We start from the raw sequence: 24,901 nt of genomic DNA, 5'->3' as shown, positions 1-24,901 counted from the left end.
AATGGTCACTAATCTCATGGTGTTTATAATTTACCTGGAAATAAAAGGATCCATGGAGAGTAATTGCAAATAACTAAATCAACGTTAGTCTGAGAGTATATAAGAAAGACCCAGAGTGCTAGGGAGAGATTTTCATGTAATATGATAGCAAAATGTAATGAATTGGGTCACAGGGATGGCAATAAAATTGAGGCTGTTTATTAGCCTTTAGTAGTTTATATCTTGAACATAAGGTTGTTCCTATTAAAACTACCAAATTAAAATAAAATAAAAAGTGAAACAGCCTTTTATAGAATAGATATGTTTAACTATCTTTTTCAATTAAAGAACTTCCTTTATGAATTTTAGTATTTAATGCCAAACTTTACATTCTCCAAAAAGGGGCTGCCATGAGCGCTCAAAATGAACAGGAATCCATGTAGGTTTCCTAAGGCATCTGGCTCCAGCATGTGCTACCTGAGGTGAAGAGCAGCTCCACGTACAACAGCATGAACAGGATTTTGAATGTATTCAATATGTATTTTAACAGTGTGTTATGCTTGCAAGTGATTGCTCTCAAAAGGTCAGTAAGAGATAAGAACAAAAACTGATTGAAACAGCAGAATGCACCTTAATGAGAGAAATCAAATCACATACAGTAACAGTGTATCCAGAAAACAAAAGGAAAAGCTGGGGGAGGAAATAGGTAAGAAAAAACAAAACAAAACAAAAACACACCCTTGAACTATGCTTTCTCTCTGCATTTTTAGCACTGGGGTGGGGTGGAGGGGTAAAGTAGGGGGAAAATTCAAAGGGAAAGACATTGTTATCTGTAGCTCTCTTTAATTAAAAATGTAGTGCTACTAGTAAAATAAACACAAGTTTCAAAATTACAGGAGAAACAAGTGGACACAGACATTTAAAAGCAGATAAAAACAATAATGAGATAGCCATATATGCCTCAGTGCCTCTAAATTACACATTCAAAATAACTAAAAACCTCTCCCTTCAAAATGTTGTCTTCCTTCTGATTTTCCTGTGTCCATTGTTGCCCTTAAAAAAAAAAAAAAGCCAGGCATTTTACCAGCAAAATGGGTTTATTTGGGCATAGTAGAGGAATAGCAATTTGGGACAAAAAAAAAGTATGGCAAACCATAGGCAAGTCTGGAGAACAGAGGAAAAAGGCTTGCTTTCACAAAGGAAAAGAGGAAGCTGGGAGATTTGGAAAAGTGAGCGTGGTAACGGCTTCTCATTGGCTGAGTGTGGCAGTTTCTCATTGGCTGGGCTGTAAATCCCACCACAAACCTGAAGCATCCAAATAAAGAGGCTCAGGTAGGTGTTTTGCCTGGCAAGGAGGAATTCTTCTGCTGTGTAGTCTTCCTGTTTGGGATTTGGATGGCAGTGTGTGAGAGCGCCCTCTTCAGGGCTTCCCTCCGGTTTAAATGAGGTTTCCTTTATTTATTTGTAAGAGTGAATGAATGGCCTCATTAGCCTTCCACTCACCCAGGCATAGGGAGGGGTTCAGCCATCTTTGATGACTCTTTTATATGTCCTCACCTTGAGTTTATACTTTAAAAAAAAAACAAATCTTTTCTGTTACTGTAATGCTTTTCTGCCTCATCCCCTATACTTCCCGAGTCTGTCCCTCATTGGCACTGATGAGGACTATTAAAATAGTCAGCTAACTAGTCTTCTTAAAAATATCTTGGTTTCCTGGCTTCTCTTTGTGACTTGCAACCAGAATAATATTTCTCATATAAGCTTATAATCATATTTTAATGGAAGTGGAAGGCTTTGTAGCTAAAGCTGCCAAGATTCAAGTCTTGCCCATTCACATAGAATGCTTGTGACCTTGGGCACGTTGTATGTAACCCACCACAGATTCATCATACATAATTAATTATGTTGGAAGAATTACTTGGCATCACATATATAAAACACCTAGTAAAAGTAGCTTCATTCTTTAATCTTGCAAGAAATGTTCAGTGAGCCTGCATGGATATCTAAAATCCTGGCATTTGCTCCCACAATTTACCTGCCTCTGAAACTCTTCTCCCATCATACTTCCTCCAAATCTTAAGAATTCTTAAAGGCTATCAACTCCTCAGTGACCACTCAGAGGTCCTCTCAGAAGGAAAGGAGGCTACCAGCAGGCAAAATAAGTAGAAAACTTACCTGAGTGAAAAGAATGATACTTCTAAAGGATGACACTTCCTTAATACTTTTGTGAAAGCATTTTATTTAAAAAATGTTTTTATTCTAAGGCGAAGATTGGGATGTATAAAAAGTACACTAAACTATTCAAAGATGTTTATATACAGAATTTAAAGAGAAATGGAACTATTACTTTAAAAATTAGGTTGTAAATTCTCAGAAAATGAGACTACTTACTTTTGTAATTTATTGTGCGCAGTAAACATTGCACAGATGTGTGGCTTAATGCTTTGGTAGATATAGAGAGATGCATTTTGCAATAGGATATAATCTCAGTTGATAACACAGGTATCTGAAATTACAGTCCTTACAATGAATGACAATTTTGAGGTTAAAGAAAATTTAGCATATGAGAACAAAGAATGGTGCCTGTAATGATTTAACCTCCTCCACTTCTTTCATAAAACAGAGTTTATGAAAAAATATTTATTGCCTTATGTGAAACTAATAGATTCCATAACATGTTGAACCATTTTGGCAGATAATACAACTGAAGTTAAGAGCTTTATCCTCAATTTTTTAATCTTTTGGCAAATTGCTTCAGATTACCATGTCTATGTAATGAGTACATAATAGGATGGAGTAGTACTTAGTAGATAATATATTTTTAATTAAAAGTTGACAATGTTTTGTTTGTGGCATTAAACATATTTATATATTTGAACTATGTGTACATTGATAAACCTGCTCTACCAAAATTGATCTGAACTCATACAAAGACCTTTTATTTTATTTTATGTTTTACCATATAAAATTATGTTTATTTTGTTGGTAAAAATAGTTGAATTTCACCAGGTCAAATTCCCATTCACTGTTTTATTTATACCAATTCAATTATTTGTCAATTATGCCTCAATTAATCTGGAAAAAATTCAGAGGTGTAAAATTCATAGGTGAGTTATAGATATTCTCAGGATGGTGTCTTTAATCATAGAATGATTGCTTCAAAAATCAAATGTACAAGTTGTATACTTTCCTATGACTTGTAAACAAACAAAAAAAATTATGGATATGTGTAAACATTGCCTATAAAAAGAAGGAAGGAATTACTGTGAAACTGTTAGACATTTTTCTGTTATTAATCCTAGAAATAAAAAACCCAGATGATATTACATATTGATGATATTTCCAATGAAATGCTTTGAAATTCTGTATTAAATAATATGTAATATTTACATATTGAAATATTATTGAAAAAAATTATTTTAACACATGAAGAAAAAACACAAAACAATCAAATCTGCTTAGGAAGAGGGAGAATATGCTGAAAGTCATTTGTTTCAGCACTTAACGTATATCCTGGTCATATTTAAGACATAACAGAGGAATCTCAAATTGTAATCAAAGCATAGAGACACACAAATACTGTAACTGTCAACTGTGGCCTACATCAGATTCTGACCAAGATCACATTCATTTCCTCAAAATGAAAATATGTGTCATATTTATAGAGCAGGTGGAATTCTGGGTCAAAATAAGCACAATTTGCAGGAGGAAAAAAAATCGTGTTAATGCGGCTCTCCTTGCCCTAGGCAGTAACCCTTAAAATGTCTTCTGTGGAATTGCAGTGCTTCAAGGTCTCCTGTTTCAAATCCGAGCTACTTTGGGGAAGGATGAACAGAGTAGCAATGCAGAGGCACTGTCAGGAGGGTAATAGACACTGCTTGTAGCTGCCTTCCTTAAAGGAAATGCAATTTTTAAAGCCCCCCTTCCCCAAAACACCCTCTTAACTGAGAAAACAAATGAAGTGAATCTAAGTAAAGAATAATGTCACTTACCAACTCCAATAAGAGCATAAAGTATTTATTAAATTTAAACCACAATGAACATAGCAATGCAGATGAAACAAAAATCTGATGAGAATCACAGTAGTAAGATGTAAGTAAATGTAAAATCAAAGAGTTTATTAGAACCCCTAAATAAACACAAGTGCATTTTTATTCTCTACTAGCAAATATAGGGATTGAATCATATTTAGTTACTTTAAAAAACAATTCTATTGAATCATATGTAGAAAGAGAGACAACATGACATAGCTAAAAAAATTAATGGACTTGAGATTCTAAGATGTAAAATGTTAGCATTATTATTTATGTTTGAACTTATCTAGGTATAGTAACTATGTGAGAGTCTATTTCTTATTAAGTGTGGAGGTTATATGATCTACATTACATATTATTGTAAAAGCAGACAATGCTTATAAAAAGAAATATTCATGAAAAATATACAAGTATTATTAGACTTGGAAGTTTATATTTAATCTATGTAAATTATTTGAATTTAAGGGTAGTGTATAGGACAAAATAAATGTCTGGTTTACCTCTATGGAAGTGAATGTTTTCTATATCTGGGTAGAAAGTCTTTGACATTTTCATTTCTATTAGATGACTTCCCATTGAAAATGAAGTCAATTGTTAGTGACACTACATGTTTTATAAAACCCATCAGTACCTTGACTTTGATGTTAGTCAAATCTTATGTTTCTCTTATATAAACTTGCTATTTTTAAATTGCTTACATAGTTAATACAATATTGAAAATGTTATTTTCAGAGTTGTGTTTTCTATCTCAGTTGACAAGTGCTTGAAAGAATTTTCTTTAAATAAAGTAGCAACATATTTTTGATTAACTATATGTTTTCTGATAGCAAGAGCAAATTAAGAAACATGGAGTACATTGCTGAAAATACATTTAACCTCTGGTTTATGCTAGACTCATGCTTTTGTCTGATGGTCACTATAAATTTGTCAGAAGGAAGCTAAAGTATAGAATGATAGCAATGTTACCTAATTATATCTTTTAAAAATATATATAAGATTACAGAGGATCATCTCATCTGACCTTAATTTATGAACCATTCATTCACACACACACACACTGTATAAAGACTTGTTAGCTTGAGCTCTCTTTAATTTTCTAAATTGGACTAACAATTAGATGGATAAACATTTATTGCTCACATATATAAGAGGAAACACTTTCAGAAATATAGATTAGTTGGCAATAGCCAGCATTAGTCCTAGGGGAGTGTTCAGGTTGTGGGCTCAGTCCCCAGTAGGGGGCATGTGGGAGCAGCCAATCAATGATTCTCTCTCATCATTGATGTTCCTCTCTCCTCCCTTCCTCTCTGAAATCAATAAAAACATATTTAAAAAATAAAATAACCAAGTAAACATTCAAGAAAGAAAAGAAACCAAAGTCAGGATTATAAAAATAAACTTTTAGACCAAGCTTGTCAAACTCGAAGGCTAACACAGGCCAAATAAACGAGACATGTGGCCCGTGGGCCGCGAGTTTGACATGCTTGTTTTAGACAATTATTTGTTTTTTGTGTTTTTTTTTAATTTAATAAACTTTTATTTCAAAAAAGAAATAAATACATTGTAGAAAATTAGAAAATTCCCACCAGTGAATACACAAAAATAAGAGCACCATAGTCATACTATTCAGAGACAACTACTGATTAGTGTCTTATTGTATACTAGTAGCCCTGCACACGAATCCATGCACCAGTAGCTCACCAGTAGCTTGCTACTGCCCTCCAGTAGCTCTCCTCCCACTGCCCCACCCTCCTGTAGCTCCTCCCACCCACCTCCCCCCCACTCCCCCTCATAGCTTGCTGCCCTGCCCCCTCCTGTAGCTCTCTGCTGCCTACTTGTAGCTCTCTGCCCCACCCTCCTGCTGATCTGTGATCCGGTTGTTATGCGGTCGGTCGTTGCACTTCACAGCAAAACAACCATTTGCATATTACATCTTTATTATATAGGATTATTCCAGATCTTTTTACATGCATCTGTGCATACACACACACACAGTCTCAATTTTTCTTACTTGTAATCCTACTGTTTTGTAACCCAATATTTCCAATTTCAGGTCCATAGTTTGTGATCCTTCTTAACACACACACAAAAAATAAATACCAAATAGATAATTTCTTATCATTTACAATGATATTGATATATATTTTTATAAATACATATCACTTATTCTTTGCAAAATAAACAGGATGAGTGCCTAACAAAATGTTGGGCATTATTCTAAATCATACTTAAATCCTTTGCAATTAAAAATTGGGCCAAGAAAATAAAAATACACCCCTTTTTAGAATAGTGGCTTTTCAGGGATATGCTAAGCACTTGAACTAAAAATTATGCCTTGAGTTGAAAATTTAAAATATTTTCTGAAATACATATATACTACTAGATACTACTCTACTCTAGAACAAGAAGTTAAAACCACAAATATTACTTTTAAAGAAATATTTTTAAATTATATTTTAATATTTTATCTTAAAAAACAATAAAAATCCACTTTAAAACTACATCTTGCCAGCCAGCATGGCTCAGTTCTGAGCATTGACCTATGAACCAGGAGGTCACGGTTTAATTCCCAGTCAGGGCACATGCCCAGGTTGCGGGCTCCATACCCAGTGTGGGGCATGCAGGAGGAGGCTAATCAATAATTCTCTTTCATCATTGACATTTCTATCTCTCTCTCTCCCTCTCTGAAATCAATGAAAATATATTTCAAAACAAAACTATATCTTAGCTAACTATGTTAAGAGTAAAAATCTCTTCTCAGTCTCTTTCTAATCCCTTTTTGATTCTATTAACACCTTTTTATATAATACCTAATTTGTAAACCTGTTTTATGGCCAAATGATGCTTAGGCACACTTTTGATAATAATATGTACTCCCGTCATCATAACTCTGTCTGATCCAAATTTTTATCTTTCTCCTGTCAACAGCGTTGCCTTTGCTAGAGTTTGAAATAGCACTTCTGCCAATACATCTCTCTTATTGGTACCCTCATATTTCGGAGGAGTGGGGTTCAACAAGGGGTGATTTGTGTAGACATTTTACAATAGAGAGTGTCATGACTGGAAGACAGAGGTGCTACTGACATCTAGTGGGTGGAGGCCAAGGATGCGCCTAACCATCCTAAAAAGCACAAGGCAATCCCCCACAACAAATATAGTATCAAGCCCAAAATGCCAAATGTGCCACTGTTGTTGAGAAAGCCTATGTTAGAGAAAATGTTGAAAGTAATATTACAGAATACCACAACCGAATTAAGAAGTATTTTCCATTCACTTATAGATAGAAGTTACATTAAAATAATTTAGAATGCTCCTATATTAACATTTTGGCCTGAGTTTTTCATTGTTACCATGTTTTATATTTCTTTTATGAAATCGCATGTTGTGCCTGCTCATATCCCAAGATTAGTTGTACGTGCATGAATCGTTACTTGAGAAAACAGCTACCTATTTTACCACAAAAGTTTTGTTATAGCCCTAAAGCATTTTTATTTTTATTACATCTAACTGACTAGATTTGTGATATGTGGATATGTACAACTGTTCTTTGCTCTTCCTCTGTCTTTTCTCTCTTCATACTTTTTTCTTCTTCTCCATTCTGGTTGGCAGAACTCCTCTAATTGCAGCCGGAGTCATTGGAGGGCTCTTTATCCTGGTCATCGTGGCCCTAACGTTTGCAGTTTATGCGAGAAGAAAGAGCATCAAGAAGAAAAGAGCCTTGAGAAGATTCCTGGAAACAGAGGTGACCTGTTTACTTCTTCTCTTCATGTGTTTAGGGATTTTCAGTAGGTTCGGAGGTTTTATAAAATACTCAATTTTTAATCCAAGCGAAAATTTTGTTCAGAGGGTTTATATTTTATAGTATGTTATATAAAATTGATGAAAAAATCGGAGTATATAGCAAAAGTAGTCAAGGCATGTTCATGGCTTAAAGAGGATAAAAAGCAGAGGTCAAGGAAATGACCTTAGTGAGGAAAAGACAGATGTTTCTTTGTGGGAGGGGTCCCATTATCAAGCTCTAGTATATCTAGAAATTATCTGGATAGAGGATATCTTGGTAGCAGATCTAGAAAAATGTTAGGGATAGAATTTTTCTGGTTCAAAATAAAGCCGTATAGGCAAGCAGTTTATGCTTTTATTGGGGTCGTTATTCCAGCAGTGAACGGCTGAGCTTACAGGAGAAAGCTTAGTGTTGTAATCACACAGACCTTACCACACAGTTTGTGAGATGCATTTAATATTGTGCATGTTAGTTATTGTGAATATGTAAATCACCATATATTATTACAATTTCTTTTATATTGCTACACTGAGTTCCCTAGCAAGAAAGCTGATAGCTTTCACTGTACTGGTTATAGGGAAAAAAACAATTACAGAGGAATATGTATTACTAGATTCATCCTAACTAGCATACTGTTGCTTCCTCCTGATACACACACTCCTGCCAGGCTGAGCTATTCAGAGCTAATCTGTTCTGAGACACAGCCTTCCTTGGGTTTTGTTGTTGTTTTTTCTAATTGTCAGTGTGCCAGTCTTGATTTTTCCTCTTAACAATAACAGAAATGGAAATATTCATTCATTCATAAATTTTACACACTGATAATGAATTAAATTTTAGCTTTTATTCTCAAGAAATCATAATTAGATAGAAGAAGCTGCTTTATAGTTACATATATTAAAATGCTTCCTAAGGATTAGAGTTACCTAAAATTAGAATGGGCTGTCCCATCAATAGACATGTGTAAACTTTAAAAAGGTAGTTAGTTGTATACATGGGACAACATAGTAGTGATTTCTAGTTGAGTTGGATGTTTACAGAGCAACTTGGTTTCACGCTCACACATGTGAATAAGTTTGAGCACAGTGCATGTGCTGTGTATATTTTCAGCTTAGGTAGGATGCCGGAGGCAGATAGAATTTCCCTCGTGTTTAGCTTGGGGCAGTCAATGAGAGAATTCTGGAAAGCGAATAAATAAGATTTGGAGGGGAAATGAAGGCATGGGACAGCAGTAGACATTTAGGTGATTGAATATATAGGAGAGAAATTATGTCTCTTAACCAGGTGCAGAAAAACTCATTGTGATGAAGAGTTGTTTTGTTTTGTTAATATGGTGCTTTCTAAGAATGTCCTTCAAATGGGCAATTTTTATTATTAAATAAACTCATACTGATTGGTTCCAAAAGCAAATTCTATTTATGTAGAAAGTTATGTGGACTAAATTAGATAATTGTCGAATTCATTCCTATCTTTCTCTCAGTAAAAGTAAATACCTATGATTTTTTACCATCTAAATATAAGAGGGACTTTTTAAAAACATGTATTTTTATTACTTTAGAGAGAGAGAGAGAGAGAGAGAGAGAGAGAGAGAGAGAAACATCAATAATGAAAGAGAATCATTGATCGGCTGCTCCTACACACCTCACATTAGGGATCAAGCCTGCAACCTGGATATGTGCCTTGATCAGGTATTGAACCATGACCTTCTGGTTCATAGGTCGATGCTCAACCACTGAGCCATGCTGGTTGGGCAATAGAAGAGGAATTTTAAGAGGATTGACTTAAATCCTTAATATTGAAGCTGGAAATTTGACTCGCCAGTGAACAGTTTGTTAAAGCATGGTATATTAGAATGTATTTCAAGTTGACATACTTTTCCAAAACTTTTGCTTTAGATTTTGTCTTTCTTCTGTTACAAAATAAAAGTAGAAAATGTATATTTTTTCAACACATACTTACTGAGATGCACAGTAAGCTTGACGCTTTGATAGATGCTGTAATGTATTAATGACAGCTGATCCTACCCCTGGAAGAGTGACAGTTTCAGTGCCTACATATCACAGGCAATGTTCCAAGGTTTTCACTCTATATTATATACCATTGCCTTCTTTAGCAATCTTCTAAGGTATATCTGTTTCATTGATGTGGAATGAGGGGGCATGAAGTGTAAGTTGCTTTCTAAGCCTGTGAATGGTAGCCCTGGTATACAAACCTATGACTGTAAACTTAATTCTCTTTCCACCATTTTGGCTCACAAAATGAAACTGTGCTTAATTTAAAGGTATAATGCTCAAATTCCTGGGGGAAAAAAACAACATGTTTTAAGACAATTTTAAATGATACCCCAGGAAATTATAAGAGACTAAACATTTCAGGTAGAATTGTGAAGCTTTCAAAATACGAAATTATTGCATTGTATATGCCAAAGCATAGATACAATATACATTACAATTGTAATTATTCCTTAAGCATAATTAGGAATAATATGGTGTAGAATATTCCTTTAAATATACACTGAGTGGCCAGATTATTATGATCTCTGAACACATAATAATCTGGCCACTCAGTGTATATCCTATATAATAAAAGGCTAATATGCAAATTGTCCCCTTGACCAGCAGGCAGGCTGGCCAACTGCCCATGTCCCCTCCCCCTGGCCAGGCTGGTCGGACCCCACCCATGCACGAATTCATGCACCGGGCCCTATATATATATATATACACACACATACACACACACACACACACACACACACACACACACACACACACACTGAGTGGCCAGATTATTATGGATTCAGAGATCATAATAATCTGGCCACTCAGTGTATATATTTAAATAAAGCTAGCCTAAAGTAGAAAATCTAGTCTCTAATCTTGCAGATGATTTTATTTGACTTTTGTACAGGGTTTTTAAAAATAATTCATAAAACTTACTCATTGTGTGTTTATCAAAATGTACCAACCAAATGCTACACAACAGAGGTGAATTCAAATCAAGGGGAATCTCTTCAGGAGACCCTTTTTTCAGATTTAACAGAGAATTTTATGATTGTTTCTAAGATTTCTTTTATGTGACTTAAATGCAGTTATGTGTTTTAACAATGTAAATTTGAAGATGAAATAAAAGTGTATTAGTTGTCAGACTGTTAGGAAACAATGTAAGTTTATTGATAATTCTTATCATCTTCTCCCCAAAATTCTTGCCATGGCTAAGCTTACCTACATCCAACACTGTGCAGCTAGTTCACTGAACCATGATGTTCAAGAAGCATAATAATAACTACGCTGGAGGGCCACGGTGTACTTACCCCTATAAACAGACATCTTGAAATATTGTGCTGGTTTTCAAGATAATTTGAGTAGGTGTAGCCCTTAATTACTCCCTTATGCTGATAAAGAACAAGCTATTTGTCTGTGTTTAAAATTTAGCTCCTTTATTTAACTTAAAAAAAAAGCAACTTCCATTTCACTTGCCTTTTCCTTAAGCATAATTAAACACCTAAAATTTGAACATAGGATACAGAAGTTGTAGTGCCAGGGTCTCTTCCTTGTCTACATTTTTTTTTCTCACATAAGCAAGACATTGGCACACATTCACATCCATTTCCCCTTCTTATTCACCCTCTCTGACTGAATGGCACCTAAACTATGACATCTAGCAGTACTAGCCTAATTTTACCTCCTTCGGCCACATCATGTTCTGGTGGTCCCCACCCTTCAGACCTGTTCCACTCCCTGTGGTATCTTCCTTCTCCTCGATGCTGTGTCTAAACTGTTCATGGTGGCAGTGTCATCTTTCATGACAACCTTTTTTATCATCTCAAGAACAGTTTTAGTGTTCTTCCTTCAGGAAACCAAACCTCATGAATCTCACTTCTTGGTGTAGTTTTATTCCTTTGCATTTCCTAGCATTCACTCATGATCTAGAATCGTTTCACAGAATTTTTGATCTAGAAGATATCTGGGTCCTGCTACTTAAAATATGTTTAGGGACCATCATCATACAGAGGAATCACTTGGGAGTTCTGTAAAACGCAAATTTCAGCCCCAACTGCAGACCTACTGAACCAGAATCTGCCATTTAGCAAGGGCTTCAAGTAATTGATATGTACATGGAAGTTTTAGAAGCACTGTCCAGGAGTATTGGCATTGTGCTTTTTTTTTTTTTTCTCTTCTGACATGTTTACCCTGGCTATTAAGTGTCAAGAAGGCACCATTTCATGTTTTTCTGTGCTAACCCATCTTAAATGAGAAATAAAACTTCACTAGAGTTACACAGGCATCCAAGTCTTAGCTGAAAATGCAAAAAAGAAAGGGGCTTGAAAAAGTAGAATGAACAGCCTCTAATTAGTCTCTAAGTTTTTCTAAAAATGGGGGATGGGAATCTCCTAGCCCAGTATAACTCCAGGTAGATACACATTTGTTACTTGAGCTCACCAAGTCAAAGAGCATGAGAAGAGAAAGGATAGGGTCTGAAGGAATGCTGACATCCATATTACAAAAATATCGTGTTTCAAGAAAAAAGTGTGCTTGTGTGTTTTTGTATGTGTGAGAATGGGAACCAGCGAGGGATAGAGAAAGAAAGAGAAGCACTGATTGTTGGACTGGAAGTTGTAACTGTTTATTTATTTATTTTTTAGTTGGTAGAACCCTTAACTCCAAGTGGCACAGCGCCCAATCAAGCTCAACTTCGCATTCTGAAAGAAACTGAACTCAAAAGAGTAAAAGTACTTGGTTCAGGAGCTTTTGGAACCGTGTATAAAGTAAGTAAAAAATTAGTATATACCATCAGTTATTTTAAGTTTTTCCCATACGTGTTTTAATTAATAGCCAGGGTTATTGATCTAATCAACTTAATTCCCTTTTAATATCCAGAGAGGAGAACCTTTATAGTATGGAGATGTTGATGCACAAATGAATTCATTAGTTTTTATTAATCAAGTTGGGAACGGGTACAAATGTGAGAGAACAGAAAACATTGGTACAAAGCCTAAGTTTAGTTCTTTCTCTCAACACCCTTTGGAGCCCCTTTTGATATCATCTCCCCTCTGACAAATTTTATCCTCATCCAAAATATCCAGCTCCCAACCCATTTTTCTTTCCCCTACACAGAGCTCTACAAAATCCCAGACAGGCCAGGTATGTGTTTCAATCGCTCCCTCTTCTTTTCTTCTCTTTCATTCAAACGTCTCTCCATTTAGCTAATCTCTTTAGAATCCACAAAATGTGCTGGCTCCTTAGTAGGACAGGACTAGTACCTAAACCACTTTTTGTCTTTCTGGTAATATGTATGATTTAATAGGAAAATGTCCAGTTTTGATGTCCTCACCATTGTATGCAAACTAAAAAAGTGAGTATATTTGTGAAATTCAGGTCAGACAGAAGGAGAGGATGACATCATGCATTTTCAATAGGAGAAGCATTTCTGGAAAGGGAGACTTTAAATGGTGGCATTTGCATATTTACTTATTTAGCTTAATCACAAAATCAATTCAGAGTCCAGGTCCACGATTAACAGTGGTGAAATTTATTTTTAATGGTAATTAACAAGAAGAAGAAATTCTGCTTGGTCAGTGCTAAATAGTTCTTGTAATATTCATTCTTCCAATTTCCAAATTTACTTTGCCAGTTTTATATATTTCTTAAAGCTACATGCAAGCCTACATTTTTATAAACCTAACTGTTAAAGTAGATGGGATCTTAGAAATTTTGCATTTTTAAATGTTTAATTTTTTCTGTTTAAGACAAAATTTTTAAACAGAACATTTTAACAATTAAAATATAAATTTTAATATTCCATACTGAATTTTTCAAAAGCAATAGAATTTCTTTAAAATAAAATTATTTTATTCTAAGGTTAAGTTTCTTAATATTTTAGTATACATGTTTTATTCAATTAAATTCAAAATTACTATTATTATCATTATTTTCATTTCCTTGATTTTTATTGAATTATTGGGGTAACATTGGTTAATGAAATTATTAACTAAACATGTAATTGAATAGAAATCACTCCAGGCTTACTTGATGCCTTCTTCATATCATTTCTTTGTATGTTCAGAGAAACACAATTTATCCTGTTTATTTTTATTATGGTAGAAAAAACATGAACTTCCATTTTAAAGATAACTCAATCATTAATTGTTTCCAGCAGACTATCACCCTTATATTTTTTTCAAAAATGATATGATTTGGAAATTGAATATTATTTTAAATCATGAGTACCATATGACTCAATACTATATATGATCTTGTGATCTCAACAGGGAAAATATTACCCATTTAGGGATTTTTAGAAAGCTTTTTTATTATTTTCACTAAGAACAAATATTTTTCTATTGACCATGATATTGTACCTTTACGAAAATTACTTGCATTGAAAGGTTATTGAATGTTCCATAAGTATGTTTGAGTCATAACTGTAGTGTGTCTATCATTAATCCTATGTCTCAAATAATATGTTAATTCTTACAAGGACATACTGTTTAAACTATAAAGAATTATTTTTGACTACACAAGTGCAAATTGACTTAGGCAATTATTTGGTTAATTATTTCTCCTGGTTGGATATATTCTCTGTTTAAACATAAAAGATTTGAACCAATATTATGAGAATCTTTGTCTGGTGGGACCTAGAAATTAATGACTATACTTATTTAAAAAGCATTGCAAATTAGTTAACACTGAATTCATACTTTTACTTCAAAGTATGCTTTTGGAATATTTTAATATTGATGCCATAGCTTTATAGGTTAATCTCTCTGATGTTACCTTATTGAAAAATGGTAAGTCTATTCTCTACCCTAGGTACCATCAGTGAGAAAAATGTAGCCTATGGGTAATGGGCTTTTGCCCCCCCCACCCACCCACTGCTCCCATTTAAGCATTAATAATTTTTGAAAATTGTTATACAACAGGGAACTTGTTTTTTTGCACTTGACATACAGATTTCCCTTTTCATTCTAAAAAGAATATAACCTTTATATTCACCTTCTAAAGGTTAATGTCCATTTTTTTCTTTATTATTTTGACTCTTTAATAATTCTTATTTAGACCTCCCCTTACCTTATTACAACTTTGGGTATCACAAATACATATTTTGCAAAAAGTACAATGTAGAAAAAAGTTTAATCTCTTCTTTATGGCTACAACCTGCTAACTTTAAGAAAGACATTAAGTAGAGATGATCTGTTCAGTAATCACAGACTGTTTTTTTCTTTCTTTCATTTTAATGTTAAAACTGATCTAAGAAGATTCTTTCAATTTCAGGGCTAACAAATAAAAAAAATTAAGATTTTTAAAATATAACCTCATATTTGCTTATGTGTTCATTTGAGACAATATACTTCATAAATATTCTTGTATATTGTGTAAATATACATATACACCATGGAATACTATGCAGCTGTAAAAAGAAGCATCTCTTACTCTTTGAGACAGATGGAGGGACCTGGAGAGTATTATGCTAAGCGAAAGAAGCCAGTCAGAGAAAGACAAGTATCACATGATCTCACTCATATGTGGAATCTAATGAACAACATAAACTGACAAACAAAATAGATCCAGAGCATGGACGAATCTCAGAGGGAAGGGGAGTAGGGGGTGGGAAGAAACTATCCAGAGAATTTAGATACATAACCCATGGAGACAGACAATAGGGTAGGCCTGGGGGGAGTGGTGCAGCGTGGAGCGGGTCAATGGGGGAAGCAAGGGACATCTGTAATACTTTAAACAATAAACATAATTTTTTAAAAAGCACCCACCTCAGAGTATTGTGAGAAATCCAATAAATTGCGTGGTACACAAAAGATCTCAATTAATATTAATTATTATAATCCTTGCCACCTGTTAAAGGATGATCAATTTTTCCTCAGCCAGCAGTCTGACACCTGATAGTTGAATATTCTTTCAATATAACTTGAGAATGAAAAAAAAATTCTTGTGTAATACATGCATCCAACTAAGCCTTACCAAAATCATGGTCCTTATTCAAATGAGTTACTTGTTTATGCAGAAATGCTGTTATTTAGTTTAATGTTGTACTTTACTTAAACTCTGTATACTTTTCCAATATACAGATCCTACTCAGATATTATAATTACATTTCCATAAGAAGAAAGAACTGGCAATGGCCAAACTAAATATTTTATATTACTTTGGAGATAAAAATCCTTGATACACAACACTATTTAATAATATAGACAAATTAATATGTGCTTAATACTCCCTAGTATTTGCCTTTGAAAACTAATTCTTAAATAATCACCTTAGAAAGTTAATTTGTAAATCAAACTTCAGGAACATGAGAACATTTTTTTTTCCTTTTCTGGTTTCAGAATTAATTAGATAATATTAAAGCTGCAAAGAACCTCCAATATTACTTAGTCCAACCTTCTAAATTACAAAGGAGACAACTGAAGTTCAAAAATTGGAACAGTCTTCTCAAAGTCTTGGAAAGTTAATGATATAATTCACATCAAATATATTATTATATCTTGTTTCAATGATTTTTCACTATTCACCGCCTTTTTATGCACACAAATGGAATTTTATGAGTGTAAACACCCTGAAAGCAGAACACATGTACAGTTCATCCTCAGATAACAAAAGCAGACAAACAAAGTTGCGGAGTAACTTGTAACATATAACAGGTGCTTGATAAATATTTGTTGATTACATGAAAGAATATAGAACTTGCAAATTATGTTTAAGGAATTAATAGGTTGAGGGTTAAATCAAATTTTGTTCCTAGATTGAATATTGTATATGTCTTAATAAAGATTTAATGTGAAAATTTTTTCCCTCGAAGGGTATCTGGGTACCTGAAGGAGAAACAGTGAAGATTCCTGTGGCTATTAAGATTCTTAATGAAACAACTGGTCCCAAAGCCAACGTGGAATTCATGGATGTAAGTACAGACATAGGCAATCTCGTTTTTGTTTATTCTTAAGATACTGCTTTTAGAATAAAGAAAAAGACTCTAAAATTGTTATAATCTTATTAAAATTAAAGGCTTGTGCTGGGGTCACAAACTTTTGCTTAAAAGACCACAGAGAATAAATAGGCGTTTGTGCAATATGGTCTCTGCGGCAGCTACTCAATCTGTCTTTTCAGTAAGTATGCAGCCACAGAGAGAGGAAACACAGAAGTGGATGTGACTGTGTTCCAGTGAAACTTGATTTACACAGACAATCTGAAGGACAGACTTGGCCTGCAGGCCAAACCCTGGCCACAGGGGCCATGTGTTTAGTATGACAAACTGCATTTGGGAGTAGTGATGATGGTTTGAAGAATTATTCAGACTGCTGGATATTATTGTTGTTATGACCTGTTTAGTTGAAAACATCAATAGAGAGTAATTAATGTAGTAACTTAGTTTGTATTGAATTTAAATTAGGAATCTAGCTAAATCGGATAATTACCCAATTGAAATTTACTTTTATTCGATTCAAGTTCAGAAGACAAGATCTTAAAGGTAGAAACTGTAACTATAAAATAAGAGCGTTCTGAAGAATAAAAGTACTTTATAAGGTCAATCAGAACTTTTAAGATTTCCCCTGGCAAAAATTGTGGATTGAGCTGTTCAGCAAATTTCAGTAGGTAGGAGAGATGAAGCTATACACATAGCATGCTGTTATTTCTACCCAATTTCTGTTATAAACTCTTTTGTAAATTTTATAGGAACTCAGTTTGTGACCTTAGAAATTTTATCTGGGTACGATGCTAACCATCTTATGTAGAACTACTTTTAGTTTAAATTATTGTTGGTAGTAATGGGGCTGATAATGAGCTAATACAAACCTGCTGCTCTGATCAGTTGGTGTCATGCCTTATCAATTACTAAATAAGTTAAGCACCCCTGTTACATATCTATCAATGTTATCAGTGGAATTGGAATTCTTGGGGTGCCATGAGGAAAGTAATTTCCAGAGGCCCCCATGGGAGGACAGGGTTTCATAGAAAGCTTGATGATGTAAAATAAAGGGGGTTTCCCTCCAAAATCCCATTTTGCCATTGAAAAAGCTCAGTCTTGTCTTCAGCAGGGCCAGGATTAAGGCCACTATTCAGAATATCTGCTCCAAATTAAAATACAGTCTAGTCTAGTCCGCCTCTGGCTAGTTTAGCTTGTGTTTCCAGCTGTAGTCCTTTGTGTGTGGGGTCCTCATGGCCATGGGCCATGCAGCTGCTTAAGGCCATATGGCTATGGAGAGAGAACAGGTGAGCACATGGTGAGTGTGGGTCACAGAGCAAGAGGGCGAGAGGGAAAAAGGAGTAAGAAGACTCTTTATCTAAGTATTTTTTCCCTTCCAAGATTTTCCACCTTGTAGTGGCTCCCACCCTCCTAGCCAATGATCCCTTTTTCCAGGCTAGACTGACAGACAAGCACCTCCCCTTTGTCACTGATTTCACTGCGCATGTCCATCCCTTTGTTTGATCAGATTCCTTCCCCCATTGATCTGCAGGGAATGGACTGGTGGTTCCCCGGGGAGTGTGAAGCTGTAGCTTCCTAGTGAAGCTGCCAGGTGGTCATGCTTACAATGTCTGGCCTCCCCTTTGCTTTCTTCCTATTATTAACATTAACTAGCTAATTATGATAATAACACCAAACCTATCTATCAGACTTTGAGTCTAGTAACTGAATAATGTTTCCTTCTGTAGGTCTCTAAAAGTTCTGACACTCTGTGGCTATATGTCCTGGTTCATATATTAAAATGTAAAACTGAAGCCTTTCTCAGTGATATCACAAATCAATTTGATCTTGCTATAACTTTGTGAAGACAATTTTCAAAGAAAGCAGAAATTAGAAAGGAAATGCCAAAGTGTAGGTCAGTGGTCGGCAAACTCATTAGTCAACAGAGCCAAATATCAACAGTACAACGATTGAAATTTCTTTTGAGAGTCAAATTTTTAAAACTTAAACTTCTTCTAATGCCACTTCTTCAAAATAGACTCGCCCAGGCCATGGTATTTTGTGGAAGAGCCACACTCAAGGGGCCAAAGAGCCGCATGTGGCTTGCAAGCCAAAGTTTGCCGACCACTGGTGCAGGTTAATATGTAAAACTGATAGAAAAAAGATCATGCCTAGCCTAGACTGCAGCGGAAGCTGAAATTCACAAGAACACTAATGGTCTCTGCAGGAAGCTTGTACAGCCATTTTTGTCATATTTCCATGGAAACAGACCGGCAAAAAGGGGTTAAGAGGCTACAAAATCATCACCTAAGAAAGAAGCTCTAAAACCCTCATCATGATTTTGAATGATTATTTGAGAGCTCCTAACCCCATCCATTTCTTTTTCCCTGATCTGAGGTCTATTACCCTGGAAACATGAGTGAGGTGGCAGCTTTAAGTCTTAGCTTTCTGCTGTATTTGAAATGAAGCTGTGATGGAGTGATGAAAGTGAGTAATTTTCCTAGATGGTTGATGGATGGTGATCTGTTTTTTGTTTTGTTTTTTAAGTTTTTTAAAAGTTAAGGATAATATTTTAACTGTTCCCATTGTTCCTTGTGGATAAATGCTATAAGATTAACAGATTGATCAATTGCTATTGGCAGAATATCAATAAATAACAAGCAGAAACACTTCTTACTATTTTTATGACATTTAAGAACATTATAAGGCTAACACAATGATTAAAACACAGTTTAGCCCGAGCCACTTAAAGAGCATCAGCCTGTAGACTGAAGGATCCTGGGTGCGATTCCAGTCTAGGGCACATACCTTAGTTGCAGGCTGGAATCCCTGGCTCTGGCCTGGTCAGGGCATGTAGAAGGCAACCAATGGATGTATCTCTCTCACATCAATGTTTCTCTTTCTGTCTTTCCCCCTCCCTTCCACTCTCTCTAAAAATATTGGGGGAAAATATATCCTCAGATGAGGATTAGTAAAACACAGCTGAACTGGCAAAATTCATGGTGAATTTAAAATAGTATTTTAAATAGCCTGGTATAATTTTAAGGCAAACATATGCCTACATCTCATACCTACATTTTCAGCTCATCTATTATGTGTGGAGATCATTATAAAAACTTGAACAATGTATTATCACAATAAAAAGGTTTGTGTAAGCAAAATTATTTGTAATTTGTACCTAAGTATTAAGTTGAAATTTCAAATATTTCCTGGGTTATTAAATTAAAATTCATATGGTAGGCATATGTCTTAGTCTAGATCAGTGGTTCTCAACCGTCCTAATGCTGCGACCCTTTAATACAGTTCCTCAGGTGTGGTGACCCCCCAACCATAAAATTATTTTCGTTGCTACTTTATAACTATGATTTTGCTACTGTTAATGCATCATAATGTAAATACCTGTGTTTTCTGATGGTCTTAGGCTCTACAGCAGCAGTTATCAACCTGTGGGTCATGATACACAGGTTGAGTACCGCTAGCAGGGTTGCCTAAGTCCATCGGAAAACACAGATATTTACATTACGATGCATTAACAGTAGCAAAATTATAGTTATGAAGTAGCAACGAAAATAATTTTATGGTTGGGGGGTCACCACAACATGAGGAACTGTATTAAAGGGTCGCGGCATTAGGAAGGTTGAGAACCACTGGTCTAGATTCTTCTAGAAGCAGACGCTGAAGGTAAGACAAGGATTTGAGGGACAGTAGTTTATTTGGGAGGTAAAGGACTATCAGGAGCAGACTATGGGAAAGAGACAGGGGAGTCATTAACGCCAGCTGCCATGGTGAGTGACTGGACCTTCCTTTTTTCAGTGGAGAGACTCTGGCAGCCAGTACAGGACACAAACTTCAGGGTTATCCTACTCGAGGGTTAAGGAAGCTAATGTAAAGGCTCCAGCTGCCAGTCACTGGCTGAACGCTCTTGCATGTCCTACCTGCCAGGGGTGGTAAAACAGGCTTCGTAGAAAGAGCCACTGGGCAAAGAAAAGGCAGGTAGAAATCAGCTAGTACAGAACTAGACTAGAGTGTCCCAAGCATAACTTTCAAACTCAGATAAGGTCTCCTGCAACCATGCTACCCGTCTCTTTCACAAACAAATGCACGTGTGTATTTGTATTATCTGTACATGTGTGCATGTGTTTTATACCATTTTTATAGAAGGGAAATAAAGATTCCAAAAACAATGGAAACTGCATACTCTTATTAAGCATTAGACATCGCTCCCACCACTCCCAAAACTTTACACTTAGGATCGAGTATTCCAGATTTAATAGCCTCTGCTACTAGTTTTATCAGCTTTAGCTATGCTTTATTGGTTACTATAATAAACAATACAAATGCAGCAACTTAATACTGAAACTTCACTGCATTTAACATTTCTATTGCTATCCGAGGGCAAAGGAGAGGACTTTTACATTTCCTTAGACTATTTACTATAGGAAAAAATAAATAAGAAGCAATTTGTGTTCTATTAAATGCTACATTAAAAGCTAGAGAAGGAGAATTTGGTCACAAGGCTGTTGTTACTCAGCTCACCTGAATATGTCTAATGGATTCATAATGACAGTAATAACATACTGCTAGTGAATGGCCAGGACATTCTTCATTCCCATAAAGGAAGATCACATTGAGCAACATTTGGAATATTATTCTAAAGGTCCACCTTATCAGAAGAATGCTTACATCTTTTCCTTGTTATTTCAAATAATACTGTTTCATTGGGGAAACGCTTCGTTTTGTTTTGTCTTTTATTTTATGTGGTGTAGAACACATACCTAAAAATGAGGCTGTTGAACAGGATTCTTGGAATTGGAGTCCGTGGTCCATTTAAATCAAGCAGGTTTTTAAGTTTTCCTAAGTTTCCACCATTATTGTCTTTTTTTCCTGATATTTAAATTCACTATCACTTGACATAATTATATTTGCCTAGGAAGGGCATATATTTTTAATTATTTTAAATTAATTTGTTTTCTTAAAAATTAATATTTGGATAAATAGAAGTTCTATAATTATCCTAAATTCTAGTGCCTTATCAATAATAGTTAAATTTAGCTGAATCTCCTTGGCTTCAGTTTCACCACCATATCAACTACAGAGTTCACAGTCAGGTGCCTCAGGAAATACATTTCAAATCACCCAACCTTATTTTGTAAATGGTGATTTTCTTATTAAAAGAAGATTTATGTCTTTCCCTTACCCTATACAATAGGACATTCTGTTTATATTATGCTACTGTCATGTTGCTATTTTTTGGAAGAAATTTTAATGTGAATTTTGTTTATACGTTTCTCTTTTATATATCATCTTTATAACAGTCAATGTCTTGACGGGAATTGTTCCAACACTAATGGATGTCATATTAGTGGGTTGAACAAATATAATTTGTTGCCAGAATTTGTATATCCTCTCAGATTATAGCAGACCTATCACAAAATGATTTGAAAAGATATTTTGTTCTACAACCCTATTTCTACATTAAATGCATATAGCTTCATGCATTTAACTCTAATTCTTAGCTAGACTCCATGTCATAGTAATAGTGGATTCTAAAAAAATTCATATAATTTAATCCAATCATATTTTTAGACCTGATAGATTTTTCTCATTTACATATATGAATACAATTCATCAATTTTAAACGTAAAAAGAAATGCACAATTCTTTTTTTAAGGCCCATTACTTGGATGTCATAGGATTCTATACTGCTTGTATGATCATGAAAGTTAGTTAAATCCTTTTTTCCTTTAAAAAAAGTAAGGTAAAGTAGTTAAAAGTTTTAGATAGTTACTTTACTCGTAAAAATAATATCTTCAGAAAAGAATCTATAAACTCCATTAGAGACAGAATTTAAAGTCAAAGCTCTACTAAAATGAAAAGAAAAATTTCCTAGTGACTAAAGTAAACTGTTTCTGTTATAGTTTATTTCATTATCCTTTGTACCCAACCTGTTAGTGTATAGAACTTGGCTGGAAATGATATCACAGCTGAAATCACTATTTCAAACACCCCCTTCCCTGACCACATTGTCCAGCTCCTCTAGTTATTTTCTACGGTACTTAGGTGAGGAATGCTTTATCCTCTTAGATATCTCCCAGTCATTGACTCTCTCCCGTTTCTCACTGTCCCTCAGCTGCCACCTATTCTCACATCCCTCCACAGCCAACTTACATTCATGGCCCAGCATTATAATGACATTCTTACAAAAATCTCCAACTCTCTCACTTTTCAGTATTAAGCTGGCAGTACGCAATCCCAGAAATATTATTTCTCAGTGCCTTGTTCTATATCTCCTTTCAATCTATACAATTTCCCTAGATCATCTCACAAGATTATCAAATTCCACCTCTAGTGTATTTTATAAAACTAACCTCATCTCTGTCCTTGATATGGCCATGTTGATATCTCAGGGGCATCTCAAGTATAACATGTTCAGAATGTACCCCTTCATCTTCTCTTCTAAATCTCTTCTGCATCCAATTTTACCTATTTATGTAATATGTATGTCCATCCACACTGTTTGTCTCTTTCAGAAATTTAGGATTTATTCTTGAATGTGACGACCTCTCAAACTTTCAATATCCACTTCCAAATCAAAAGCAAACACTTTGATTCTGTGCCAAAAATACATTGGGAGAGCAGCTTCTATTTTTTTATATTCCATTGGCACCACCTTAATCAAAGCCACCAGTGTCTTCAGTTTGAATTATGAGAATAGCTTCCAATTGTCAATACTAAGCATGAATAAAACCTCTTAGTGTCTTTATGAAGTAAAATAAAATACTAGATCTTTGGCTCCTAAAGCTCCTACTTACTTTCCACGTCTTCTTTCTCTTCCCTGACTTTCTTACCACTCCTCTTCCAAGCCAACCAAGCCAAGCAATGATTTTGCCTGGAGCAGCCTTGGGCAAACTACGGCCCGCGGGCCGGATCTGGCTGTTCTATCCGGTTCTCTTGCTCTCCCCTCCGCTCCTTACTTTGAATTTATATTAGTTCACACAAACACTCCATCCATGCTTTTGTTCCGGCCCTCCGGTCCAGTTTAAGAACCCATTGTGGCCCTCAAGTCAAAAAGTTTGCCCACCCCTGGCCAGGAGTGTCCTTCTCCCAGTGCCACATGATGAGCTCTTTGTTATCCTTATTTTCTCAGCCTAACTGTACTTCCTCGAAGATCCCTCTGCTGACCCCTTTAATTTAAATTGTATCCTACTAACAGCGCTCAGAAATTTTCCTTAGTGCATCTATCATGATAGGTTGTGATATGTTTATGCATCCTAGTTTTTATGGTAGAGTCCCACTCTCCACCACGAGATTACAGGATCCCTGATAACAGGGATTGTCTCTTAACTCCACCACTGCAGCCATGATGTATATATATTCACTGCACTGTGGTGCAGGGATAAATGGCAAACATACTCTCCACCATACTTTAATATGCCTTTGCAAATATAATTTCACCACTGGGTAATCATCTATTACAATTAGCAAATAGTTGGTATTGCTAAAAATGATAATACAAAAGTGACTACTTCACAAGAATGTCTCAAACTTTTTCATATAATAGTTTTCTCAAAATGATCAAATGTATTTCACATTTGAACCTCTCACCAATGCTATGTTAGTAATAGGTTTGTATGTACAATTTGCAAAGCATAGACTGTCCAGAACTTAACAAATTGACAGAGTCCGGTTGCATCAAAATATTTGCAAATAGAAACTCTGTGAGCATTGCCTCCATGTCATCATCATCCTTAAGTTATAATACAAGGATGTTCTGACATGGACATGGACAGAGATTCAACTAAGATTGCTGGAGATCTTCATGTTTAGTTTAAGCCCACATTTAGAAAAACGAGTCAGTAATCGTGGATCACACGTGGAGTGATTTCCATTTAGATTAAGATACTATGTAAGCAAGGATGAATCCGGGTACTGTTTTGTTTGCACTCAGTTCTCCCTCCCTTTATTAAGCTGCAGAAGCTGATCTGTGCAATATGCTACAGTGGATTTGGACGAAAACTGCAACTCGATGAAGCAAAATCTGAATGAGAAGAGATCTATCTAGTGTGTCCTTGATCATGTTTACCACGAATTAACTATAAATAGCAGCGGTTTTTAACTATATTTTCTAGAATCGAATATGTAAAATCGAGATCAAAATTACAGATTAGAAAGTGACAAAGGAAATTATTATTATTAT

The 24,901-nt window shown here is 35.1% G+C and overlaps 1 protein-coding gene across 4 annotated transcripts in view; it reads left to right on the top strand.

The window, feature by feature from the left end:
- Positions 1-24,901, top strand: part of ERBB4 (erb-b2 receptor tyrosine kinase 4) — a 966,639-nt gene that overhangs the window by 763,472 nt on the left and 178,266 nt on the right. For all 4 annotated transcript variants that reach the window (XM_080671023.1, XM_080671024.1, XM_080671022.1 and 1 more), the window contains exons 17-19: positions 7,623-7,755; positions 12,434-12,556; positions 16,603-16,701. In XM_080671023.1, the coding sequence (XP_080527149.1) occupies positions 7,623-7,755; positions 12,434-12,556; positions 16,603-16,701 (355 nt within the window). The remainder of the gene's footprint in view (positions 1-7,622; positions 7,756-12,433; positions 12,557-16,602; positions 16,702-24,901) is intronic.

The sequence above is a fragment of the Plecotus auritus genome (assembly GCF_963455305.1).
Source record: "Plecotus auritus genome assembly, chromosome: 5".
Lineage (NCBI taxonomy): Eukaryota > Metazoa > Chordata > Mammalia > Chiroptera > Vespertilionidae > Plecotus > Plecotus auritus.
The sequence above is the reverse complement of the archived record's forward strand: the minus strand, read 5'-3'. Positions and strand labels throughout refer to the sequence as shown.